The following is a 27,892-nucleotide window of genomic DNA, read 5'->3' as shown; positions in this document are numbered from 1 at the left end:
ATTTTACAGGACCCTAATGGACTAGACATTGACAGTCTCCTAGCCTAAAAACAAATGCTGAATGTACTAACAAACTGCATTTAGTCCAATAAAAAGACACAACATTAGGGTGATAAATAAAAGGCAGTTGCTCAACGCATGACACAAGAGAACCCTCTGCTGGAGCAAAACGCTTACAGCACCTGGTATTCCCAGGCGGTCTCCCATCCAAGTACTAACCAGGCCCGACCGACCCTGCTTAGCTTCCGAGATCGGGCACATTTTAACAAATCTTTTTTATTATATACAAAACACTATTTACAACAAAAGATTAACAATTCACCCTTTAACAAAATCAGAAAGAAAAAGTAAAACGATTATAAACTAAAACCAATTAATTACAAGTTTTCCATTTGATAGAATTTCAATTAAAGTACTCACCCACAGTTTCCTCCACTGTATCTATATATTATCTCTATCTTTCTCTAAAATGCTACCTACTACATTCAACAAAAGTGCATCAAATTTTCCACCCTCGTACCACAAATCACATTCTCTTTTTAATATCCCTATAAATTTGATGCAAACCACATTTGTAAAAATCTTTATTTTAAAATCATTGTCTTCACATTCTATAGATTTATTTTACATTTACATTCTTCCATATTGATTTCACATGTTTGCGAACACCCTACACCCACTTATAAACCATCTAAAGTTTTAAACCTGATTTAAATCATGTTTCTCCCCATAACTTTCAGAATATAAAACCGGTAAACCCCTCGCTCTTTTGACCACCTCTTTTTATTAAAATCACCCACTCCCCAGGAATACATCATATTTTCTTGTACATATTCTCCGCAGTAGTTTTACTTACAGTGGGGCAAAAAAGTATTTAGTCAGCCACCAATTGTGCAAGTTCTCCCACTTAAATTTGAGAGTTCTGTAATTTGCATCATAGGTACACTTCAACTATGACAGACAAAATGAGGAAAAGAAATCCAGAAAATCACATTGTAGGATTTTTAATGATTTTATTTACAAATTATGGTGGAAAATAAACTTTTGTTACTGACCAAATACTTACCTCAATACTTTCTCATTGCCAACAAAGGGTATATAACAAAGGTCAAATGTTTTCTGTAAGTCTTCACAAGGTTTTCAAACACAGTTGCTGGTATTTTGGCCCATTTCTCCATACAGATCTCCTCTAGAGCAGTGATGTTTTGTGGCTGTTGCTGGGCAACACGGACTTTCAAGATTTTCTATGGGGTTGAGATCTGGAGACTGGCTAGGCCACTCCAGGACCTTGAAATGCTTCTTACGAAGCCACTCTTTCGTTGCCCGGGCGGTGTTTGGGATCATTGTCATGCTGAAAGACCCAGCCACGTTTCATCTTTAATACCCTTGCTGATGGAGGTTTTCACTCAATCTCACGATACATGGCCCCATTCATTCTTTCCTTTACACGGATCAGTCGTCCTGGTCCCTTTGCAGAAAATCAGCCCCAAAGCATGATGTTTCCACCCCCATGCTTCACAGTAGGTATGGTGTTCTTTGGATGCAACTCGGCATTCTTTTTCCTCCAAACACGACGAGTTGAGTTTTTACCAAAAAGTTATATTTTGGTTTCATCTGACCATAGGGAGAATGTCATATCTTCTTCTGGATCATCCAAATGCTCTCTAGCATTTGCAGGATTTGAGTCCCTGGCGGCGTAGTGTGTTACTGATGGTAGGCTTTGTTACTTTGGTCCCAGCTCTCTGCAGGTCATTCACTAGGCCCCCACGTGGGATTTTTGCTCACCGATCTTGTGATCATTTTGACCCCACGGGGTGAGATCTTGCGTGGAGCCCCAGATCGAGGGAGATCATCAGTGGTCTTGTATGTCTTCCATTTCCTAATAATTGCTCCCACAGTTGATTTCCTCAAACCAAGCTGCTTACCTATTGCAGATTCAGTCTTCCCAGCCTGGTGCAGGTCTACAATTTTGTTTCTGGTGTCCTTTGACAGCTCTTTGGTCTTGGCCATAGTGGAGTTTGGGGTGTGACTGTTTGAGGTTGTGGACAGGTGTCTTTTATACTGATAACGAGTGGAGGACAGAGGAGCCTCTTAAAGAAGTTACAGGTCTGTGAGAGCCAGAAATCTTGCTTGTTTGTAGGTGACCAAATACTTATTTTCCACCATAATTTGCAAATAAATTCATTAAAAATCCTACGATTTTTTTTTTCCTTCTTATTTTGTCTGTCATAGTTGAAGTGTACCTAAGTGGGAGAACTTGCACAATTGGTGGATGACTAAATACTTTTTTTGCCCCACTATCTCTTCATCTACTTCAACCACATCATATATTGCCTGAAATGGAAGGAACCCAGGAATTACCTCAGGTGACATAACATATCTGCCTCATCCCATATTTACAAAACAACATATTATTACACTTATCTTTGGATTTAAATATATAGGCTGATTTTCTAAAATGGTACATTCATAATAAATATTTGGTAAAAACTGCCCCCGAGCCTCAAACACTTCTCTATAAAACAAAGGTATATTACCTAACATTTCCTTCTTCATACTCCTCAATAAACCATTGTCCCCAAACCTCCCAACCTCCTGCAAATACTCTTAAAAAATCATTTTCCTCCCATAATCCAATTCACCAAATAAATATTTCCGTACCATTTTTACTCTAATTGCTGTTTTCCTTACACTTAAATCTACCAACTTTAACCCCCCCCCCTCCCCCCCCTCCTCATAACCTGCAGTCAAAGTTTTAAAGCTATTTTCACCCCCTTCCCATCCCATTAAAAAATCAACTAAAATCCCTTTTAACTTCAAAGACCTCCCCCTCTACATATTTACCACCTTCCTAACTTTATTTATTACACCACTCCATGTCACATCCCTAGCTTCCATTTCCTTCACCCCTAAAAACACTCATAACACCTTAAAATAATCTTACCACCTTAAAAGTAAAATTCCCCTCATTAATCTTACACATTACTACTGACTTCTCCATGTTAACCGGATGCTTGTCCATATACTTTAAAACACTCCATCACCCTTTATACACTTCCCTCATCTCTAACTGTTATAGTGGTATCATCTGCGTCTTGATGAATCAAACTAAAACCTTGGAGTCTGTACACAATTTATAAGATCTTTTTTAAGAAATGCTGCTAAAGGTTCTACCGACTAAACAAATAATAAAGCTGATAAAGGGCACCCTTGTCTCACAGATTTCTCAAGAATAAAAGAATCAGTTAAAACCCCATTACACGTTACCCTACTTTTTGCCTTCTTATCCATCCTATTATTCTATTACCAAAACCATATTCATCCATTACCCTAAACATAAAATCATGTTCCACCCTATCAAAAGCTTTATTTAAATCTATGCTTAACTATTTTATTTATTACATCTCTAATTGTATCAGCAATATCTCTACCAGGCACACTATAATTCTGTGTAGGTGCTATAATATTTAAAACTTGCTTTTTTCTATTTGCCAGTATCTTAGCCAAAATCTTATAATCCGAATGTAATAAACTAATTGGCCTATAATCCTCCAGTTTCAAGTTGCTCCCCTTATTTTTATATAAAATCGTTATCAGCCCTGTCACCATAGATTCTGAAACACTATTATCCTTCATATATTGATAAACTTTCATATTTTATAAAATTCTGCAATTATTCCATCCACACCAGGACTCTTATTTACTTGTAACCCCTTAATCGCATCTTTAACTTCATTCACTGTTATCTTCCCATCACACATTTGTTTATCCTCTACATCAATTTGCACATCCACACTATCCAATATCTCCTTTACACACCCCTCATCCACCTCCCCTTTCTTAAATAAATCCTTATAAAAATTCTGCACTGTTTCTAATATCTCTACATAATCATTGACAACTTCACCTTTTACATTTTCAATCTCTCTATGTTCTCCTCTGTTTATTCTTCTCTAAACCAAGAAACATGAAGTACATTTCTCCCCCTCCAAAACATACTTTGCCCTACTTCTTATAATTGCACCCTTACACTTATCTATTTCATATTTACTCAATTTTGCTTTTAAATCTAAAACCGTTTCTATATTATAATTAGGTTCCCTGTCACACTTCCCCATTTCTTCATCCAATCTAGCTCTCAACTCATTTTCTTCTCTTTTAATCCTTCCTCCCTTTTTCCTTGCATATCTTATACTAAACTTTTATTTTTTCCTTAATACCCTCTTAGGGATATAGATACGCTAGCGTCTCTTGTGGCCAATAGCCTGGGGAAATGCAGAGCGCAAATAAAATGCGATAAAACTCAAACTTTCATTAAATCACACATGAAGGGTACTCAATTAAAGATACACTCGTTGTGAATCCAGCCAACATGTCAGATTTAAAAAATGCTTTTCGGCGAAATAATACAAAATGTGTTGCTGTAAGCTATGCCTACTGGCCCATTCACTCCTAACAAGCCTGTTTTCTTCTGTCAACGTTGTCGTGGTTAAGGCGATGGACTAGAAATCCATTAGGATCTTCCTGCCAGGTTCAAATCCTGCCGACAACGAAAATGCATTTTTTTGACCCCTCCGGAGGTTGAAGTTTAGTCGTGTTTCTTATACCAATCGCATCCTCTCAGATCTCCGCAAGTACATAGGGATTAGTTGTCCATTTGGGATAGGACTGCAGGCCACCTATCCCACTTCACACCTTTACACACCTGGTTATCCAGCCTTCTAGCTCTATAGGCCACAGTAGCATAGGTTACAGGTTTGTAGTCAAGCCACAGATTTCAGGTGAGATCCCATGATACACTCAACAATACAACAACACGATTCTCATGAATAACCATTAAGCCATTTGCTAAGATTTCCCCCATTTTGACATGTGGAAATCTGTTGTCACTCTTACCCTGACGGGAAGCTCCAGACACTTTTTTGGTCCTATCTTAGGCATTTTTAAATTCATGTCAAATTGGCCATATTCTGAAGACACTCTTATAGTCTGCAGGGTAATCGAACTGGCCACATCTAAAGTCAAGCCACAGGTAACAGGTGAGCTGCCTTGTTAAACCCTAAAAATAAATAATAACACGATTGCGTTGAAATGACCCATTAAGCCATTTGTAAGGATTTCCCCCATGTGGACCTGTTGTCACTCTTACCCTGATGGTTGCTGATATTTCCAGACACTTTTTCAGTCTTATCTGAGGAATTTTATCATTTATATCAGAATGGCCATATTCTGATGCCAGTTTAGCGCTCATTCAATGACGATTTACTACTCTTTCCCATTGAAGGCCATATTGAGGTTAAATCAATGACTGGACTTTTTAATTTATAAAAACAAATGACTATTGAAAGTGCAAGTCAGTATCGTGCATAGTTGTTCTGGTCTCTGTGGTGATTTTAGAGCGTTGTTCATATTTCTACTTTTACCGCATACACTTTAACCCGATACCCAGTTACTGTGCTGTAGTCAGGATGGCCGAGCGGTCTAAGGCGCTGCGTTCAGGTCGCAGTCTCCCATGGAGGCGTGGGTTCAAATCCCACTTCTGACAGTTTTTTAGTGCCTCTCAGGAGTCATGCTGCTCAGCAGTAATAATAAGAATGATGAAATAACAACTTCACACAGTGAAATAACAATTCATAATAAACACTCTCAAATGCTGACCTTCTGGAGCTGAGCAAAGATCAAGGTTAAATAAGAAAACAGCTGGACTTAATAACAAATGAATGAGGGGAACATTTTGTGTTATTGCATTATAATGAGTTACTGCATTATCTTTCAGTTGTTAAATTTCACTTTCTGTAGGCTATGCCTGTTGGCCCATTCACTCCTAACAAGCCTGTTTTCTTCTGTCAACGTTGTCGTGGCCGAGTGGTTAAGGCGATGGACTAGAAATCCATTAGGATCTTCCTGCGCAGGTTCAAATCCTGCCGACAATGAAAATGCTTTTTTTTGACCCCTCCGGAGGTTGAAGTTTAGTCGTGTTTCTTATACCAATCGCATCCTCTCAGATTTCCGCAAGTGCATAGGGATTAGTTGTCCATTTGGGATAGGACTGCAGGCCATCTGTCCCACTTCACACCTTTACACACCTGGTTATCCAGCCTTCTAGCTCTATAGGCCACAGTAGCATAGGTTACAGGTTTGTAGTCAAGCCACAGATTTCAGGTGAGATCCCATGATACACTCAACAATACAACAACACGATTCTCATGAATAACCATGAAGCCATTTGCTAAGATTTCCCCATTTTGACATGTGGAAACCTGTTGTCACTCTTACCCTGACGGGAAGCTCCAGACACTTTTTTTGGTCCTATCTGAGGCATTTTTAAATTCATGTCAAATTGGCCATAGGTGAGAAACCTTGTTAAACCCTAAAAGAAAAAGAAAAAACTCGATTGCATTGAAAATAACCATTAAGTCATTCAGGTTGCAGACTCCCCTATAGGCATGGTTTGAAACCCCCTCCTGACAACTTTTTAGCGCCTGCATGTCATGCACCTTTGTAAAATCCAGTTGAAAAATAATAAATAATAAAATAGTTGTCAGGAGGGGGTTTCAAACCATGCCTTAATAAAATAATTAATAATAAATAAATAATGTTAAATTATTACTTTCTGTAGGCTATGCCTGTTGACCCATTCACTCCTAACAAGCCTGTTTTCTTTTGTCAATGTTGTCGTGGCCGAGTGGTTAAGGTGATGGACTAGAAATTCATTAGGATCTTCCGGCGCAGGTTCGAATCCTGCCGACAACGAAAATGCATTTTTTGACCCCTCCGGAGGGGAATAGGGGGATTTTTTGGGGGGGAGGGCAATCAGGCAAAACATTGAAGGGATTTTACAGGACCCTAATGGACTACAGACATTGACAGTCTCCTAGCCTAAAAACAAATGCTGAATGCACTGCCGAGATTTTGAGGGAAACGCACTGTCCATTATTTGATTTGATCAGGGCATGGCAGGGAAGCACTAACAAACTGCAGTCCATTAAAAAGACACAACATTATTAGGGTGATAAATAAAAGGGAGTTGCTCCACGCATGACACAAGAGAACCCTCTGCTGGAGCAAAACGCTTACAGCACCCGGTATTCCCAGGCGGTCTCCCATCCAAGTACTAACCAGGCCCGACCCTGCGTAGCTTCCGAGATCAGACGAGATCAGGCGTATTCAGGCTGGTATGGCCATAAGCGAAAGGCATTCTCTTGGTACACTATATAAAGTCAACGTGTCGCTTACTCTTAGGGGGACAGAGAAATGTCCACCTTGTGACACACACTGAAAAAGCTCAAACCTAGCTTACATTTCCAGCCCATATATTTCACTCTTGTGGGGGGAAAAAGGGCATATCCTAGGTTCATACTTATGACAACTTCATGGACTAGGGCCCTATAAAATACGGTGCGCCCAAACGGAATCACGAAATACAGGTATTAAACCGAAATTCAACAATATTCAAAAATGCTTTGAACTAAGGAGGAAATCAACTCAATGCCTTCAACTTGTTAGAAAATCCATTCATTTGCCCAAGTGAATCATAAGACATGAACAAAATGCATCAGCGATTCGTATTTCCACGCAACTTTCAGAAACTGCACAGGACTGCCCAGTTTCTGTGCGCATGCGTGCAGAGCGAGCGCATGTCTACACTTTGTGTAGCCGTTAGCGATGAGGCTAATGATAACCTTCTTGTGGTAGAGAAGGAAAGGCTTCCCATAAAAACCTTCTCAATCAAATGTTAACTGCAAAGTGGCCTTTGCCAGCCTGGCAGAATTATATCATGATTATTTGCATCAATCCAGTGGCCATTTGTTTTGCAAACTCCGCAATCACATGCGCTACAGCAACACCGCTTAACCAAACAAAGGTCTCTTCCTGGTGCACACTTGCCTAAAAAAGGGTAACTACACCCCAAAATCGACATGTCTTCTGTTTTTCCCAGACCTCAAAAGTGGTTCCCTGCTAGGGTTTTAAACGTTGTCGTGGACATAGAACATCCAATCGTGTTATATTGCTATTAAAAATGTGTACTTTTGAGAGCGAAAACCTGCAGAAGCAGAGACAAACGGTCGACCGGGAAATGTTAACGGAGAATAGGGGGATTGTTTTTTTTTGGGGGGGGGGGGGGGGGGGGGGGGGGGAGATCAGGCAAAACATTGAAGGGATTGTACATGAACATTAGCCAGCTAAATAAAGTTAGCAAGATGCTGCTACACTTGACTTGATTTGTTCATGTTTAGCAACTCCCAATTAGCGCATTCCTCTAGGACAGGAAATTCCATTGAAAGTGGCATCAACTTCTGGGGATCCTGTCAACTGATCCTATTCAGTTTCAAACATCCATGCTGCACAGGCATCTGAACCATCCTTTAGGTTTAGTGCAATAACTAATTTAAACACAAGAGGTCACTTGTGCCTGTATTCAACCCAAACCCAACAACTATTCAGTCAGTGTTAAGAGCAGTTGTTTGAAACCAATCGGAAAGGCAAGCCAAGCTTGCCAGCCGCTCTTGATTTCCATTCGACTGACCATCAGTTTGTCACAACACTGAACTGTAGCAAACTAAAAGGATAACATTGAGTAAAAAGGTGTAGGTAACGGCAACATTAACCTTTTCACACGCGAGTTCCAAATATCTTCAACAGTTGCCCCAGTGGGAATTGATTTTATGCGCGTGATCTCAGAATGCACTCACTGTTCCAAAATGTGGACAGTTAACCCGCGCTGACCTCAGTCCAAGGCACATTACCTGCAATTTTTCTATAGGCCGTTTCAACTTCAAATTTTGCCTCAATTCATTCACAAAAGTAGCCCATTTTACTGTTGCAGACCATTTCGATTTGAGAATTTAATGAGCCGGACAAACTTTCCTTCAAAAGAAAGCCCAAGCACTTCCCCAGATCAAGTATACAGTCCTTGCACATTTAGTGTCTTCCTTACAATTAACTGTGAACATGCGTGCATTCCTATCAAAGTACCTTATTTTCTGTGTAACGTGTTGTCGTTTCTACTGTAGCGTACCGTAAGTATAATGTACTTAGCGCTTTATTAATTCGTTCTGATTCTTGCCTAGATTGTAATGGACACATGTTTAAAACACTTTGAAGGTGGTACTGAACATGAGCTAATGCTAACGCCATACAATGCAGTCAGGTTATCACATACGCGTATGTCAGACTTATGGTGATCTCAACTGGAGTACCCCAATTGTCTTGAATGCACTGAAGTCGTTAGCTGATTTGAACACAGCATCAGAGTGTAAACTATGGTACCTCAGGGTTGCCAGATCAGACCCCCTTTCCAGGGGTATTTAGCTTAGAAAAACTGTCTGCCCTACCATTTATTGTTCATAAATCGCCCATCTTAGTAATATTTCCTGCATCATCCTCTCCATAATACCTTCCCCCAAGGACTTCACCTCCCAAAATGGATTGACCTATATCTTGCAACTCTGTTTAGCTTTCGTGCTACGGTTGTATTGGATTTTTGATTAGTTAACTGTAAACTACTTGTCATGTGTACGCCGTAACAAGTACAAAGATTTGCCACATGCTGAAGTGGCCAAACTAAGTTAAGACCTCAGGAAACGGGCGCAGTGAATGGCATTCTGGGATTAGGGAGTTATTTTATATTTTCTAAACTAGATTTACATGTTCCAATGGTACGCTGCAGGGACCACTCAGTGATAACAAGCATGTGATCAGAATCTCCCATAAGTGTTAAATTGGGTGTAGATCTGGTGACAGACCGCACATGGCTCACATCTTTTTTTAAGCTCAAACCATTGTGACCACTCATGACCTATGGATGGGGGCATAGCCACGGTAGCCAAAATAAATGGCCTGCCAAGTATGATAGGTTGCTAATTACTCAGGAACCACACCTGTGGAATAACACTTGTTTAGGCCCTAAAACAACAAGTTACCCATTAATGATGAGATTCCAACGGGGTCGGGAGCCGCGGTCCTCGTTGAGGGTGGCCCAGCAGTGGTCAAGCACCAGCGCTACCTTGGGGTCAGAGGACCTGGTCAGCTCCACCTCAAAGTGCAGAGGCTGTCTCAGGTACCTCACCACTGGATAGTCCTCCTCCTGGTGGAACGTGTTATACGAGGCGTCTGGAACACAGAACAAGACAACCGGGGGTCGTGTTCAGTGGGCACCATCTGAACTTGTCCATTAAGAAAAGCTTGTTTATAATATCCTGTTGTGCCCCGATGAACACAAGCCATTTATAGCCAACACTGCCAACACTACCCCCCCCCCCCCCCCCCCCCCCCCGCCCACCAGAGGCTTCTGACAAATTCCCAAATCAGCTCCTCACCGTTACTACATAGCCATACCTGTAGATCTCAGAACGCAAGAGTAATATATCACAAGGCTTACATTTTTGGGAATGGTTGAAAGTTGAAATTCTGAATTTGTACACGCTTACCCTGAGCGAGTCTCATTCTGACCATTAGTCGACCAGTCCCAGTCTCTGCAAAAGGCTCGTTGTCACGCAGCCTGGTCAGGAAGGCCAATGTGCGAGTGATGTTGACCACATAGTAGCAGGAAACCTTTAACCTTAAAAGAGTATGCAACTTCAATAGGGGAAATATGCAACTTCAATAGGGGAACTTCAAGCAGTGGAGTGGACACAGTGGTAGTAGAGGCACACTTTCCCTGTATACAAAGTATTGAGCAATTGGTGAAGGAAAAAGAGCTAATAGCTACAATTGTGATGCGTAATGCATTTACTGATATTCCTCCTCTGAAGACTTCAATGAGATTTCGTTCTCATACAGCATGAATTGTTGATAAACTATGTAGTAGAGGGGAATTGCTTATTACGGCCTACAGAAGCAAACAGTCCATAAATACACAGTACCCATCACCTCAGGGTAATAGTCATTTTACCTTCCTGGTGGTGCCACAGGAGTTCACAGTGAAGTGGAAGTAGGTAAGCGATCGTCACTGTAGGTGGGACCACAGGCGGGATCGCTCAGGGTCAGCTGACCGGGGTTCAGAACGGGAGCAGACTCCACCTTCACCGCCAGCGCAGTCATCGTTCCATTAGAGAAACACTATTGGAGGTGGGGGAGCAATAGACAGGTAGCCATCAGACCTGGGTTCTGTATTTGTTACACTTAATTGAGCTTGCCGAGCACAGTAGAACCAATGGAATAGCACCAAATGTGCAAACCATGCCCATCTGGTTCTCCAGATTGAATTGATGAATACACCTGAAGTCGTAAAATGTCTAACTAGTAATTTGTTATGCTAACTATCTAGCAAGAGGTTGCATAGCAACAGCATCAACTTCCGGTTGACAGGTGAAGAGCTAGTACACGCGACTGAAAGCATACTGTTCGTTTACAGGTTGGAACAACGTATTTCGTATGTTTTTGCGGTCCTTTTTTGGAACCCTATAAGCTTAAATGTTGCGGCATCCTGCAGCACATCTTGCGTGGTTCCGCATAATTCTATGGCACGTTATTTAAGTGTCAGCCAAGACGCAATTTACCACAATCTGCCACCATCTACCACAAACGGTGGCTCCATAAGCTCAAAACTTTCAAAAGTAAGAACCACTGTACATCTGACAACGTTATCAGATGTAACATTTTACTGGTTGTCTCAGATAAAAAAAATACTACTACTTTGTTCTCCTGTACCTCTTCTCCCTGCCTGTTTGTTCTTCTAGATTCTCCCCTTCCATCTATGTCCCCATCTGTGGCAAATCCACCCATGTCTCCTTTTCCGAACATTTTCCACCAAAAAATGTGTACAGTCTTGTAGGTAGACTCATCACTGATCCTTTCACCTTCATCCATCTCAGACGTACTCTCATCTGGGCTACCTGCACAGCCTACCTCAGTACAGATGTGCAGATCCACCAACCAAACGCACCACTACATTCACTTCCGAAACCAAATGTTTTGATCGAACACAACATTTTTTTAATAATAATAATTCAATGTCAGATTCCGCACTCATCTGGTACATTGTGATTCAAACTGTAGCCCAAATGAGCGTGCTCTGGTGTCAATGCTCATCGGGAGAAGTCCTCAACTTCAAAACTTTGTTTTCTACAGCAAAGCTGGCTAACCTTACGTATTCACTACTGCACTTGTTTATTGCAATTGAATGGTAAAAACACATCCAAGAAACACCCACATCAAACCACACCCCCAAGACAATTCTTGTTTGCCTTCAGTCATAGCCGCTAGCATTTCTTAATGAGCATTGATGAAACACGAGCTGTGCTCGAATACCCATACTAACATACTGTATACTACATACTTAATGAGTATATACTGCATACTATATATTATTAGTTCATTTTAGTATACTGTAAACGAACAGTATGCTTTCAATTGCGCGTACTAGCTTTTCACCTGTCTACCGGAAGCTGATGCTGTTGCTATGCAACCTCTTGCTAGCTATCTAGCATAACAAATTACTGGTTAGACATTATATGACTTCAGGTGTGTTCTTAAATTCAATCAGGAGTTCCAGAATGCGCACATGAATTCAGAGCGTTGTCAGATTGTCTGTTTGTAAATTCAGAGCAGAGTAGACAGCCAGAGCGAATTTACGAAAGCACCCGAATGTCCATTGAGAACGCACAATGACTATACCATTTAGCTAAGCTCAGAATGACGGGAATAATCACGTCAAACATTGGGTAGTTAGTTAGATAGCCTATAGTTATTATTTTGTCAAGTTTGATCTATAAGTAGCCAACTAACGTTAGGTATCTAGCTAACAACATACCGGTACATACTGCTGTACTGATAAAGCTATGTGGTTCGTAAGACCAGTGTAGCTAACAAATTGTTAGCCAATATAACGTGTAAGTTAACTTATTTAAAAAGTAATTACTTTATTACATTGCTCAACATTTTCTTAATATTTGTCATAATTAGTTAAAGCAATGAATTTGTATCCGCTCTCGTTGTACTTCGACTGCATATTTCCTGCCATTTTCAACAAATCTGGAAACGATGTGAAGCCACGCCCATTTTCTGAAGAATTGCATTATTGGCCCTAAAGTACGGAAATAGTGTCCTCTTTGTGTATTCCTCATATTTTGGCGAATTTAGTACGACATCCTGGAACATTTGGCATACTAAATATATCCATAGTATTTTTTTATTTCTATTTTATTTCACCTTCATTTAACCAGTTAGGCTAGTTGAGAACAAGCTCTCATTTACAACTGCAACCTGGCCAAGATAAAGCAAAGCAGTTCGACACATACAACAACACAGAGTTACAGATGGAATAAACAAACATACAGTCAATAATACAGTAGAAAAAGTCTATATACAGTGTGTGCAAATAAGGAAAGGATAAGGGAGATAAGGCAATAAATAGGCCATGGTGGCGAAGTAATTACAATATAGCAATTAAACACTAGAATGATAGATGTGCAGAAGATGAATGTGCAAGTAGAGATACTGGGGCGCAAAGGAGCAAGATAAATAAATAAATACAGCAAGGGGATGAGGTAGTTGGATGGGCTGTGTACAGATGGGCTGTGTACAGGTGCAGTGATCAGTGAGCTGCCCTGACAGCTGGTGCTTAAAGCTTAGTGAGGGAGATCTGAGTCTCCAGCTTCAGTGATTTTTGCAGTTCGTTCCAGTCATTGGCAGCAGAGAACTGGAAGTAAAGGCTGCAAAAGGAAAAATTGGCTTTGGGGGTGACCAGTGAGATTTACCTGTTGGAGCGTGTGCTCTGGGTGGGTGCTGCTATGGTGACCAGTGAGCTGACATAAGGCGGGGCTTTACTTAGCAGAGACTTGTAGATGACCTGGAGCCAGTGGGTTTGGCGACGAGTATGAAGCGAGGGCCAGCCAACGAGAGCGTATAGGTTGCAGTGGTGGGTAGTAAATGGGGCTTTTGGATTGGAGATGCTTAATGTGAGTCTGGAAGGAGAGTTTACAGTCTAACCAGACACTTAGGTATTTGTAGTCCACATATTCCAAGTCAGAACCGTCCAGAGTAGTGATGCTGGACAGGCGGACAGGTGCGGGCAGCGATCGGTTGAAGAGCATGCATTTAGTTTTACTTGCATATAAGAGCAGTTGGAGGCCACGGAAGGAGAGTTGTATAGCATTGAAGCTCATCTGGAGGTTAGTTAACACAGTGTCCAAAGAAGGGCCAGAGGTATACAGGTATACTATGATATATTTCTACAGGTATACTATGACCAATAAGCATACTAAATACTCAATTCATGTCACAAACAGTACAGTTAGTGCGAGTATTCGAACACAGCTAAGGCCAAATCAGGAAGTGCAGTCACCTTTTAACCTGAATGACAATTGTCTTGCCTCATAGAGATAGATAAATCTTCTTAGGGCTGATCGATATGACAACAGCCAGTGAAAGTGCAGGGCGCCAAATTCCAAAGAACAGAAATCTCATAATTAAAATTCCTCAGACATACAAGTATTTCACACCATTTTAAAGATACACTTCTTGTTAATCCCACCACAGTGCCCGATTTCAAATAGGCTTTACGGCGAAAGCATCACTAACGATTATGTTAGGTCAGAGCCAAGTCACAGAAAAAAACAGTCATTTTTCCAGCCAAAGAGAAGAGAGTCACAAAAAATCAGAAATAGAGATAAAATGAATCACTAACCTTTGATGTTCTTCATCAGATGACACTCGTAGGACTTCATGTTACACAATACATGCATGTTTTGTTCGATAAAGTTAATATTTATGTCAAAAGAATCTCAGTATACGTTGGAGCGTTATGTTCAGTAGTTCCAAAAACATCCGGTGATTTTGCAGAGAGCCACATCAATTTACAGAAATACTTATACTAAATGTTGATGAAAATAAAATTGTTATGCACAGAATTAAAGATATACTTCTGCTTCATGCAACCGCTGTGTCAGATTTCAAAAAAAAAAAAAATCTTTACGGAAAAAACAAACCATGCAATAATCTGAGTACGGCGCTCAGAGCCCAAACAAGCCAAAAAGATATCCACCATATTGTGCAGTGAACAGAAGTCAGAAATAACATGATAAATATTCACTTACCTTTGATGATCTTCATCAGAATGCACTCCCAGGAATCCCAGTTCCACAATAAATGTTTGTTTTGTTCGATAATGTCCATCATTTATGTCCAAATAGCTACTTTTGTTAGCGAGTTTTGTAAACAAATCCAATCTCACGAAGTGTGTTCATTAGGAGCAGACGAAATGTCAAAAAGTTCCGTTACAGTCCGTAGAAACATGTCAAACGATGTATAGAATCAATCTTTAGGATGTTGTTCAAATAAATCTTCAATAATGTTCCAACCGGAGAATTCCTTTGTCTGTAGAATTGCGATGGAACAGAGCTCGCTCTCATGTGAACGAGCGTCACGAGCTCAAGGCATTCTGCCAGACTTCTGACTCATTCCCCTCTCATTCGCCCTCACCTCACAGTAGAAGCATCAAACAAGGTTCTAAAGACTGTTGACATCTAGTGGAAGCCTGTTGACATCTAGGAAGTGCAACATGACCAATATCCCACTGTGTCTTCAATAGGGAATCAGTTGAAAAATGACCAACCTCAGATTTCCCACTTCCTGGTTGGATTTTTTTCTCAGGTTTTTGCCTGCCATATGTGTTCTGTTATACTCACAGACATCATTCAAACGGTTTTAGAAACTTCAGAGTGTGCATATCTTAGCTTCTGGGACTGAGTAGCAGGCAGTTTACTCTGGGCACCTTTGGACAACTTATTCAGCCAAGCTACTCAATACTGCCCCCAGCCATAAGAAGATAAAAGACTCATCTATGCATCTGTGCCAATATAGTGTCTGTGACAGCATGGGCAGCGCCATTGAGGCTATCTTCATATTAAAGTAGTAACATTTCTTCTTCACAATTGTCTGAGCCCTTCTGATGACCTGATGGGACATGACTTCAACAGGGTCACCAGTAGGGCTCAGCCAATGAAGTTGGTAGTCCCACCCAGTTGATTACATTCAAATTGTGAAAGTGCATGCAAATGCAGCATTTTGGCCATTAGAGGCCAATATCTTTCTCTCTGTCTGGGCTACAATTGTAGACGGTTGGGTAATTATGCGTTTCACCTGTGAAAGGCTGTTGTGCTGCTAATGAGGGAGTTCTATTAACCTGAGCCGAGACGCACCGGTCCATGGCCCCTGACATGAATGGATAAAAGCGGTGAGGGCGGAGCACCCTTCTAAAATTGAACAGTAGCCTTACATTTAGGGTTTTGTCCTAACACTACACAGCTGATTCAGATTAACAAAGCTGGATGATTATTTGAATCAGCTTTGTAGGGCTAGGGGAATAAAAAGAAAATGTGCAGCCCTTTGGGGTTCAGGTGACTGAGTGTGGGAAGCCTTTGTCATAGGGTAGAAGTTGCATACCCCTGGGCTGTAGGCTGCACACTTTGGGTCAAATATCAGGTTCTGTAGCTGTGTATTTTATCGGAACAAATCTGTTCCACAATGATTATTTTCCTTAGCTCAGGGTAAGTAGTAGCAGGCCTAGGAGAGTCTTATGCGACGCAAACATTTGAGTTGTGTTCTTCCTCCTTTTAATCAATCATAATTTGTCAAATCCCTTACAGGTTGTTTTGCCTATTGATGGCAGCTGTGGGCATACAAGCACAACAGCCACATTCTATAAGTATGCATTTTGCACCCTGCAAATTTAAGCACTAAGCGTTTGACAATATTTTATTTTTAACTAACCTTTCCTATTCCAGATGACCTCAACGCTGAATGCCTTGGTAACGTTATTCGTTTGAGTGTCGCTCCTCTTTTTGAAGAGGTTGATGCTGTCTTCAGTGAGTTTGCCTCTTTATGATTCTCTTTCTCTCCTTTCATAATTCATGGCTTGATATTGCTTGTCAACTATTGTGTTCACACCATCTCCATCCCTTCCAGATGACACACAAATCATAAACCTGACGCCTGGCCTTGCTACTCAGTGTGGATTCAGCTTTAAATTTGACCCCATGGGGAATGCCATGTTTTTTGCTTCTCTTCAAAACTGCTTTTCCCAAAACATGGTAACCCTAGTAACTGTAGTGTTTGCTTGTACTTCAAATGGACAGTTTGCCTTTCAGTGTCACTGCATTTGCAACTCATACTGTAGCAATGTAATTTTATTTACCTTTGACATGGAGTCATGCTGAGACCAGGCTCTTTTGCAGATGAGCCCTGTATACAAAGATACAAGTCAATATTTGCATCACTAGATGGAAATAATTAAACACATTCTTCAGTAAAAAGGTCCTCAATAAGCCTGAGTTGTTGCTGTAGAGGTGCTAATACATACAATTTAGCGCATGGAGGTTATTAGAAGTACGGTTCCAGAAACATCGACGCAGTTTGACTTAACTCTGTGGATATCAAAAGGATCTCCATTGTTAGCCACCCCTGGGTCTGGTATCTCTTACCTCTAAGTTAACGATGACGTAAGGTACAGCAGAAGTTTATGGAGGGCTTTCAGAGGGCCAGCCAACTTTCTGATACAGACTGCAGTGATGTGAACTATTGAGCTCTTCTCCTGTAGTGTGGCTTCAATACAGTGGCAGCTGCATTCATATAGCCAATTTTGCCACAGTCTATAACTTGCATGAATGTCACCTGAATTTTGTTTTTTGCAATATAGTGAAGGCTTTTTTTTCTCTTCCCCCTTCATTTTAGGATGATAAGATGTTCAGCTTGGTCATGCAGTTCAGGCTGCCAGGAAACCACATGACTGAAGACCCTGTGTATAGAGTGGGAAAAACTTGTAGCTACACCCCCTGGACCTCCCGAGAGATTCTGTGTGACCGCAACTACATGGAGGCAAGTGAGCAGAGCATGCCCCAATGGACATGTTTACAGTCGCGCTTGTCATACTGCCTGTATAAATGATCTGTCTTAGAGCTACAACTGTCCAGTGTTTTCACTTCTTCTGCAACACAACCTAGAGGTCTTGACTCTCAATTCCACTCGCCTCTTCAAAATGCACATAGGAGAACTTTAGAGGTGAGGAATTTTGGCCTATTCTCAATGCATTTAAGGAGGGGAGTGGACAGATTGAGAACTGGCCCTTGATTTCCTATTGTATGGGAGGGAGAAAATGCATAGGGAATAATGGCCTTCTCTAGGTGTCTGTCAGAAGGACTCTTCCAGACATCCAAACCGTCCCCGAACAGACCACTGGGGGCCCGAAAGCAAAGAGCGGCAACTTCCGTAGAGGAGCTGAGGTAGCCATATTTCAGTTTCTGTAATTTCACTACAACATGACAGGATGGCGCTAAACAATGTGCGTTTGTTGACAATTTTGTTTAATTCATGTTTCCATTTCCTGAGACAGGCTGTTGCTTCAGGATACAAAATGACAGCAGTCGTCTTTAGTCCTAGCAAGAATGTCATGAATGTGGATGAGGTCCAAAGAAAGGGCTATGCAATAGCCAACACTCCCACACGGCTGGTGTTAAGAAGCCCTCATAATGCAGAAGAGACATACCTCCAGAATGTAAGCTGACCTCCATGAACTGGGTCATGTTCAGTAGAGCAAACATTTGGAAACGGTGGCCCTACCTGAACTCTGCAACATATTGTTAATACGGTGTGCCCTACTGAACATGGCCCTGATGTGGTTGCCCCCTGAACAGGTAGCTGGGGTTCCGATGCGGGTGCTCTCAACCTCAACCTTCTTTGAGCAGAAGTGGCTGGTTACTCGAGTAGATGCCACAGCTGTTTGTCCAACACCAGGTTGAGTGTGAAATAATTTAAGATCCTATAAGCCCAGTTCTTAATTGGCTCCAGACAAGACTTTCATGTAGTGTTCAGTTGGGAAAATGTTCTGTTTTGATGTGCCCTTGGCTTCTTGTTTCACTGCAGAGGCAGTGGCCTTTACTCCAGAAGTGATCACCTGGTACATGCCCAAGCACATAGACCCACTTTTCTCCTCTGATGCCTTCACCATGTTGGAGGTGTACATGGGAATTGACGCTAAGAGGCTGGACACTGAGGAAATGGCTGCCAGAAACTACTCTGTTTTAGTCACAGAGGCTCATATTATTGTTGAAATTCCGGTGGGGGCGGTTGGCGGCTATTTCAAGGTCAGCATTGGATTAGTAAAATGTTCCTGTTTAATTTCTGTCTTATTTGTAGAGCCCTTTTTACTACAGCAGTTGTCAGTGCTTTGCAGTAACCCTTTGCCATCTCTCATGGGTAAACTCCTAGAAAGGTTGTCTTGTGTAAAATGTTTCTTATTGAGCAATTGTCTGCTTAATCAGGCTAATATACAATGGATTGCAGAATTGTGTGAATTTTGCATAAAATTACATTTAAACATACTCTACCGCTTGTCTTTGCAGTTTGTCCTTTAGCCGCTTGAAATTTGAGACCAAATATCCACACTAAAGTATTGTTTACCTGACTTTTTAGGTAGCCGGTAGCTTTGCCACTCAACTGAATGCAAGGAACACTCGGCTGCTGTTTACATATTGTGCAAGTGTTTACTTTACGTGTCAGTTGCTCTGAAAATGCGCACCGCCGGAAATGCAAGTTGCCAACCATACACCTACCAGCTCTCAAGTCTGGTAACCAATACTTTCCTTTGGATATTTTGTCTTAAATTACGAGCGGCAAAAAGACAAGCGGTAGAATAATTGTATTTAACATTCTGGCTTATAAGGAACATTTACCTTTTTTTGCACTCCAATTGTGTATTACAGCCTGACTGCATCCCTCGTCTCCCTTACAGAGCCATATTCAGGATGACCAGTACTTTGTCACTTACACCATTGAGCCCATGCTTGAGTTGCTGTGGATCGAGGAGGTCGCACACGAGGACACCAGCTATAAAGTCCTCTTCCCTATCACAACACCTCTGATGGCCAGGCCTCCACAAGTTCGCAACTGTGAGTCTGGTTTAGTTGAATAGTGCCTATGGTAATTTGGGATGCCTGGGTTGTTCATTAGGCACAAAACAGAAGGAAATGTACTGAAACGGGGAGGCAATACCTGGACTTACCCAATAACAAATGTCAATTTTCAACTTCCATTGTACCGCATTTCAAAATGTTTTCCTTTGTTTGCCAATGAACAGACACTCCCTTAGACACAGTTCCTGAGCAGGCAGTGTTTGTGCTTGAGTTGGGGACCTTCAACCTTGATGTGGAGCTGCTGAACATCACCTTTCCCACCATGGTGCTAACTGTTGCAGAGTGCAACGCCAGGGGTTTCAATGTTCGGGAGCAGAGATCCCGGACAACACCTTGAAGACCTTCAGGCTGGAGGTGCCCTTCTCAGACCCGGTGGTCTTTAAGGAGGTGTGTTTCTGTTAAATGCAAAGCCACACGCAGTGATTTGTACATGCCCTAATAAGTGGGCCACCAACAAAATATAAATGGCACAGATGTATTTTGTATCCCTCATTTACTCAAGTGTTTCCATTATTTTGGCAGTTGTGTGCATTTGATGTAGAGGAATGAGGGCAACGTTACTTTAAGTAAATAGTTTGTTTTAATAGTACCCATGTGTACTTAGTTGTCAGTTGATGTTGACTAGCGTTCTGTTACAACAATAATGCTGCCCAATTGACCAATGCTTTTAACTTCACTACAGAGAAGGGCGGAACAAGGTGTCACAACCTTCACTCTTCAGCTGATCTACGGCCTGGTCATCTTTCCAGAGTACGCGCCTTTCTCTCACTCTGCCGTTGTGGACGCTGTACTGCTGGACATTGGTATGTCTCTGGACTACTCCAAACTACTATTGAATGGTTTCCTCTCGTTAATGATTGCCCTGAAAGGAAATTGGCAGTGAAAGCCCAACTAGCCATACTGTAGGGTTTTTCTATGCGGTCTCTCTACAAAGAAAATGTTAAGCTTTAGAGTAGTTGGACCCAGTTGTCCTGTTCCTGATTTGCCAGGATCGTTTTTATTCAGTCCCACCGTAGCAAAACATTTTGCAATCTAAACAAGGGTTTCGTCTTGACAAGTTCAAGTAGTACCTTGTTTTTTGTGCTTAATAATTGAACACAACCCTGTTTGTCCTTGTAGTGCCACCTTCAGTCACTGGCAACTGTGATCAGGAGAACTTCCACATCACTGTGGACTACAGGAACCAAGAGCCCTTTTTTGTGGTCTTGGTTGGCAAGCGGCTGCTTAACCATGAGTTTGCTCAACAGTATTTAACAGAGGGCGACACAGACTTCACCATCACGTTGCCCTTCTCTTCGCCGGACGCAGTGTTTGAGGTACGACTCTCTCCCAAAACATGTTAACCTAAATTGCTGCAGCTAGCCTCGCTTTCCTTACCCTGTGTACATGCATACAATATTGGACTAATGAACTCTCCCATTGGTTCCCAGTCAGTTCACTCGTCCTCTGTCAGGAGCAGACTGGATGTGGCTCTGTTGAATCCTTACAACAACATGACCATCAAATACTTTTCCCTGGCTTGCAGCTTCCTCAAAACGCTGACTGGTTGGTTCTCAAACAATTACTTCTGATAAATAGTCGTTTAACATGGTTACCAAACCTGGGTTCCTTGCAAATACTGTGAGTCTAATAGTAGTGCCAGATGGGCATGGTTTGCACTTTTGGTGCTATTCCATTGGTTCTACTGTGCTCGGCAAGCTCAATAAGTGTAACAAATGCAGAACCCAGGTCTGATGGCTACCTGTCTTTTGCTCCCCTACCTCCAAGAGTGTTTCTCTAACGGAACGATGACTGCGCTGGCGGTGAAGGTGGAGTCTGCTCCCGGTCTGAACCCCGGTCAGCTGACCCTGAGCGACCCCGCCTGTGGTCCCACCTACAGTGACGATCGCGTCGCCTACTTCCACTTCACTGTGAACTCCTGTGGCACCACCAGGAAGGTACAATGACTATTACCCTGAGGTGATGGGTACTGTGTATTTACGGACTGTTTGCTTCTGCAGGCTGTAATAAGCAATTCCCCTCTACTACATAGTTTATCAACAATGTCATGCTGTATGAGAACGAAATCTCCTTGCCAGATGAACTTGAGGTGAAGCGGAATGCCACGACGTCTTCAGGGGAGGAATATCAGTAAGTGCATTACGCATTACAATTGTAGCTGTTATAGGGCATTTTTTTTCTTCACCAATTGCTCAATACTTTGTATACAGGGAAAATGGGCCTCTACTACCAGTGTCCACTCCACTGCTTGAAGTTTCCCCTATTGAAGTTGCTCACATCCCTATTTTTAGGTTAAAGGTTTCCTGCTACTATGTGGCCAACATCACTCGCACATTGGCCTTCCTGACCAGGCCGCGTGACAACGAGCCTTTTGCCGCGACTGGGACGGGTCGGCTAATGGTCAGAATGAGACTCGCTCAGGGTAAGCGTGCACAAATTCAGAATTTTAACTTGACCCCTAGCCTCTAAAAGTATCTTGGAAGGTCTCCTTTACAAAACCATTCCCAAAAATCTAAGCCTAATGATATTTCTCTTGCTTTCTGAGATCTACAGGTATGGAGTAACGGTGAGGTGCTGATTTGGGAATTTGTTAGAAGCCTCTGGTGGGGGGTGGGTAGTGTTTGCTATAAATGGCTTGTGTTCATCGGGGCACAACAGGATATGATAAACGAGCATTTCTTAATGGACAAGTTCAGATGGTGCCCACTGAACACGACCCCCGGTTGTCTTGTTCTGTGTTCCAGACGCCTCGTATAACACGTTCCACCAGGAGGAGGACTATCCAGTGGTGAGGTACCTGAGACAGCCTCTGCACTTTGAGGTGGCGCTGACCACGTCCTCTGATCCCAAGGTAGCGCTGGTGCTTGACCACTGCTGGGCCACCCTCAACGAAGACCGCGACTCCCGACCCCGGTGGAATCTCATCATTAATGGGTAACATGTTGTTTTTGGGCCTAAACAAGTGTTATTCCACAGGTGTGGTTCCTGAGTAATTAGCAACCTATCATGCTTGGCAGGCCATTTACTTTGGCTACCGTGGCTATGCCCCCATCCATAGGTCGAGTGGTCACAATGCTTAAAAACGATGTGAGCCATGTGCGGTCTGTCACCAGATCTCCACCCAATTTAACACTTATGAGAGAATCTGGCGCGTGTTATCGCTGAGTAATCCCTGCAGTGTATCATTGGAACTGCATCAATGTATGCTGCATCAAACGACTCTAAACCGCATTGTCTGAAAAGCATCTAAGAAATGTTTTGTACTGATGAGAAATAAAGGTCTTCACAACTTTATTCCACCTTTGCTTGTAAAACATAAATGTTAACGTTATCTAGTCTAAATAACAGGTTGACTTGTTTTACAGTGATGCGGTACAAGGGAGCCATGTAAATCTAGTTTAGAAAGTATGGAATCCATGTTTGTCAAGCAAGAACTCCTAGAATGCTGTTCACTGCGCCCGTTGCCTGAGATCTTAACTCAGTTTGGCCACTTCAGCATGTGACTAATCTTTGTACTTGTTACGGCGTACACATGACAAGTAGTTTACAGGTAACTATTCCAAAAGCCAATTGTTGTCACCTCCCCAAATACAACCGTAGCACGAAAGCTAAACAGAGTTGCAAGATATAGCACAATCCATTATTGGGGGTTAAGTCCTTGGGGGAAGGTATTGTGAAGAGGATGATGCAGGAAATATTACTAAGATCTGGGAATTTATCAACAATAAATGGCGGAAGACTATATAAGCTATATACCCCTGGAAAGGGGGGGGGGGGGGGGGGGTCTGATCTGGCAACCCTGAGGTACCATAGTCTACACTCTGATGCCGTGTTCAAATCAACTAACGATTTCAGTGCATTCAAGACAATGGGGTACTCCAGTTGCGATCACCATAAGTCTGACATACGTGTACATGAACCTGACTGCATTGTATGGCGTTAGCATTAGCTCATATTCAGTGCCACCTTCAAGTGTTTTACACACGTGTCCATTACAATCTAGGCAAGAATCAGAATGCATTAATAAAACGCTGAGTACATTATACTTACGGTACGCTACAGTAGAAACGACAACACGTTACACAGAAAATAAGACTTTGATAGGAATGCACGCATGTTCACAGTTAATTGTAAGGAAGGCAATACATGTGCAAGGACGGTATACTTGATCTGGGGAAGTGCTTGGGCTTTCTTTTGAAGGAAAGTTTGTCCAGCTCATTAAATTCTCAAATCGAAATGGTCTGCAACAGTGAAATGGGCGCCCTTTGTGAATGAGGCAAAATTAGATGTTGAAACGGCCTATAGAAAAATCGCCTTGGACTGAGGTCAGCGCGGGTTGAATGTCCACATGTTGGAACGGTGAGTGCATTCTGACCACGTGCATAAAATCAACTCCCACTGGGGCGACTGTTTAAGATATTTGGAACTTGTGTGTGTGTGTGTGAAAAGGTTAATGTTGGCATTACCTACACCTTTTTACTCAATGTTATCCTTTTGGTTTGCTACAGTTCAGTGTTGTGCCAAGCTGATGGTCAGTCGACTGGAAATCAAGAGCGGCTGGCAAGCTTGGCTTGCTTTTCCGGTTGGTTTCAAACAACTGCTCTTAACACTGACTGAATAGTTGTTTGGGTTGAATTCAGGCACAAGTGACCTCTTGTGTTTAAATCAGTTATTGCACTAAACCTAAAGGATGGTTCAGATGCCTGTGCAGCATGGATGTTTGAAACTGAATAGGATCAGTTGACAGGATCCCCAGAAGTTGATGCCACTTTCAATGGAATTTCCTGTCCTAGAGGAATGCGCTAATTGGGAGTTTCTAAACATGAACAAATACCACGGTCAAGTGTAGCAGCGTCTTGCTAACCTTATTTAGCTAGCTAATGTTCATATTAAAAAAAGTTACTACATTTTTGATTTGGGTGAGCACTTTGCTACAGATGGACACGCTGGCCTAATTTTTATCTCAAGAATTTAAATTGGGTTACTATTGAAAGATGACTTATTTTTCCTACATTGTAATGGGCTACAATGACTTTGACCATGATTATGCACGCTGCAAATGACACTTTATTTTGCGGGTGCCTTTTCAGTATCTGGATGCATGTTACACCAAGCAGTGTAGTGAAGCAACTTTATTGGTCAAAACCATTCATTTGGGGGATCGGTTTGCAAATACTATCAAATCACGCAATTTTACCATTTTTATGAAATGGTATCAAAAACCTAAATTTGGCAATGTGGACACGGAGTAACTTTACAGCTGTTTATTAAATCAGCAATGTCATAGCAGTTTAAAAAAAAACAAGCTGAAAATGTTTTGTAGATCATAGGAAAAGACAACATTCACATGGCTGTGCAAAAAATGGGTAGTTCAGATTTGTCACTTCAGCTGCAACTATCTTGCTGTGCAAAATCCTGACCATCGTCTGTCAGCTCAAGTGGATTTGTACTGGTGTGGGCGTTTGTCTCAATGTAACATCTTCAGATTTCACAAATTCCTTTTTTGCTAATATCGGGCAGTTAAACAGTAAAGGATAAACCTCCCAAAGATGCAAATTGCTCTGGCGCATTGCATAATTCTTGTTTAAAATGAAGTACTTGTGTTGAAAAATATGATTGCCTTGATACCGACTGTCTATTCGGCAACTTTGGTTAAACCACGGTCAATTGATCAATATTCAGGTCGCCTGTAGTCTTAAAATTCTGGATAATTTAGAATTTTAAGAACCATTTAGAGGGACGTTTCACCTCATGTCAATGGAATTGAATATTCATGTTTGACATCCGTCATTTAACAAGCCATTGCAGTAGACATAAATAAATATTGTTGACGGAAAGCCCAATTTCTGTTCTTTAAAATAAAATAAAAACGTACTAAATCAGATTCATCCAGGTCTGATGGGCCAAAAGATCAGAAATGACAAACCACTGTCGTGACCTTGAATTATCTGAGGACTGTTAAATTGTTAAGCGACTCTAAATGAATCATGTTAGGATTTGGGGTGCCGAGGAAGCGGTTTTAAAGTTACCGTCTCCCGACTTAAACTCTAGACGGTAGAAATCTATTAAATTGATAGTGAACTTATGAACCATTACATCGTATCCTCCTTGCAGCTGCAGAAACCCCAGCCTTATGATTCAGTACTATACAAGTTGGTTTAATTGAATTACTAGCTAACTAAATAACACAGGCTAAACACACAGGTGACACAATATGACGGCTTGTTACAAGGTTTCTCCCCCCCCCCGTTCCGTAAGGGACACTTATCGTTGATACGTCTTTGAACACACGAACCGGCACCAGCTTGGAGTAAAAGCATGAATGTATTTGAGGGATGCCGCTGTGGAAAGGTAGGTGGCTTGTCTTCTCTCTGATTGGCTACATGAGGTCACAATGTCGTTGGTTGTCCGTGGCTCCAATGACTAGTCTTGAACAGAACTACAGGATGGATTGTTCTGGAAGATGGGCTAATCAACCCTGTCACTGATTCCTCAGTGGGTGATGAGTAGGATGGTTTGGATATAGTAGCAGAATGGTCCCACTTATGTTCATTTTTCTAGGTACTTGTGAGTTTAGGAAAGTTCTGAACGTGTAGCTTGCGCCTCACGGTTTTCTGGTCTAATGTTAATTTCTATTACCGTTCCTCTTATGCACTCTGGCCGCCGGGGACGCTTCTGTCAGTCTGACCCGCTCTGATGTTCCTCGTGGCATGGCTACTTACTATGCACATTTTCTAGGGGTGTTTCTCTAACACGTTCAAAAGTGAATACTGGAACAATATTTCTAGCAGAAGACTGGTCAGATTAGCTATAGAAAATGAATGTCATATTGGTTTTTATTTTGTGATTTTTACTAGAAACGTGCTCACTCTACAGGTAGGAAGTCTCGAGCCTTTACATGAAATATGTTTTTTCAAGACAAAGGTGATTTTTGTTGGGGAAAGCCTGTTGGCAAAAACATTACTTTAGTTCATACTGGAGGGGGAGAAAGAACCCACTTCTGCTGTAAATTGATCTGATCCTCACAGGGCAGTCATGACACCACCACAAGACTTCGTACACAAGGCGGTTGGGGTTTGCAGCGTTTTCTTGTTCCTAACTTAGTCCCTCTCTCCACTGGCAGCTGTGAGAACCCCGAGGATCCATACCGTGTTGTCTTCCACCCGGTGGTAGCTGACGCCAGGGTCCACTTCCCCCCTCACGTCAAACGCTTTGAGGCCTATATGTTTTCCTTCGCCGAGGATGCGCTTGAGCCGAGTGGCCAGGTAACAAAGTTCACCCAACAATCTTTATTGGTTAATTTTGTTTGAGTGGCAATCATCCCTTTAAAAAAAAAAATAACATCTGACACATCAAATCTTTGATTCCTAGGTCTTTGTCCATTGTGATGTGGTCATCTGTGATGCCAGTAGTCCGTCTGGCGGCCCCTGTAGTGGACAATGTGTGAATCAGGACAACCCGAAAAGAGGTAGGTCTTGTTTTATGCTTTTCAGACCCTGGCAGACCATAACTGAACTAATAGGTTCTCTCTCAACAGGTCAACGACATGTCAAAGACCTCTTTGAGGAGCGTCATTTATATGTTTCTTCTGGATACATTCTTTGGGTGTAATGTCTTGTTCTAACATGTCAAATAAAGTGTTCTATATAAAACAATCCTAACCGTTGGAGCTACCTTAATTGTATCTGATTTGCATTTAACACCATGTCGTAGGCTTGTCATCTGACATGTATCAATCAACCCTTTTGTAAGCATGGAACTCTGAACCATCCACCGGAGGGTGATAAGTGTTGCACACCAATTTCCCATCTAGGACAAACAATGGGAAATGAAACAAGCTTTCCAATGTCCAGTAGGATGAAATGACTCAATGTTATAGCAGATGGTGGTTTGCCAAAGTGAAACCAGCAGGGCTGTGGTTGGATGCAGTGTTGGTAATTTTCAACTGAAATTACAACTTTCCTTGATACCTCTCACTAGCT

The 27,892-nt window shown here is 41.9% G+C and overlaps 1 protein-coding gene, 2 non-coding genes and 1 pseudogene across 4 annotated transcripts; 2 read left to right on the top strand and 2 right to left on the bottom strand.

Annotated features, from left to right (window-relative positions):
* The first annotated feature begins 5,462 nt into the window (after positions 1-5,462).
* On the top strand, positions 5,463-5,545 carry trnal-cag. The gene has a single exon. It is a non-coding gene; the product is annotated as a tRNA-Leu (tRNA).
* Positions 5,546-7,070: 1,525 nt separating this feature from the next.
* LOC118957708 lies at positions 7,071-7,189 on the bottom strand. Its single transcript, XR_005046818.1, has one exon. It is a non-coding gene; the product is annotated as a 5S ribosomal RNA (ribosomal RNA).
* A 951-nt stretch (positions 7,190-8,140) lies between these two features.
* Positions 8,141-11,413, bottom strand: LOC118957707 (zona pellucida sperm-binding protein 2-like). Its single transcript, XM_036974322.1, has 3 exons — positions 10,736-11,413; positions 10,431-10,561; positions 8,141-10,113 (listed from the first exon to the last, which is right to left on the bottom strand). Exons 1-3 carry the CDS (start codon positions 10,783-10,785, stop codon positions 9,920-9,922), a joined length of 375 nt encoding a protein of 124 aa, XP_036830217.1. The 5' UTR covers positions 10,786-11,413; the 3' UTR covers positions 8,141-9,919.
* A 4,908-nt stretch (positions 11,414-16,321) lies between these two features.
* LOC110491051 lies at positions 16,322-27,571 on the top strand (annotated as a pseudogene). The gene is made up of 21 exons (XR_005046817.1): positions 16,322-16,490; positions 16,590-16,648; positions 16,728-16,808; positions 16,909-17,033; positions 17,674-17,817; positions 18,123-18,221; positions 18,332-18,493; positions 18,633-18,732; positions 18,862-19,082; positions 19,730-19,886; positions 20,075-20,297; positions 20,593-20,713; positions 21,030-21,226; positions 21,341-21,455; positions 21,678-21,847; positions 21,943-22,040; positions 22,202-22,332; positions 22,655-22,844; positions 27,034-27,175; positions 27,282-27,378; positions 27,448-27,571. The product of XR_005046817.1 is annotated as an uncharacterized LOC110491051 (transcript).
* Positions 27,572-27,892: the final 321 nt, after the last annotated feature.

Source organism: Oncorhynchus mykiss, unplaced genomic scaffold (genome assembly GCF_013265735.2).
Source record: "Oncorhynchus mykiss isolate Arlee unplaced genomic scaffold, USDA_OmykA_1.1 un_scaffold_469, whole genome shotgun sequence".
Taxonomy (NCBI): Eukaryota; Metazoa; Chordata; class Actinopteri; order Salmoniformes; family Salmonidae; genus Oncorhynchus; species Oncorhynchus mykiss.
Note: the sequence above shows the minus strand (reverse complement) of the source record. Positions and strands in the feature narration are given on the sequence as shown.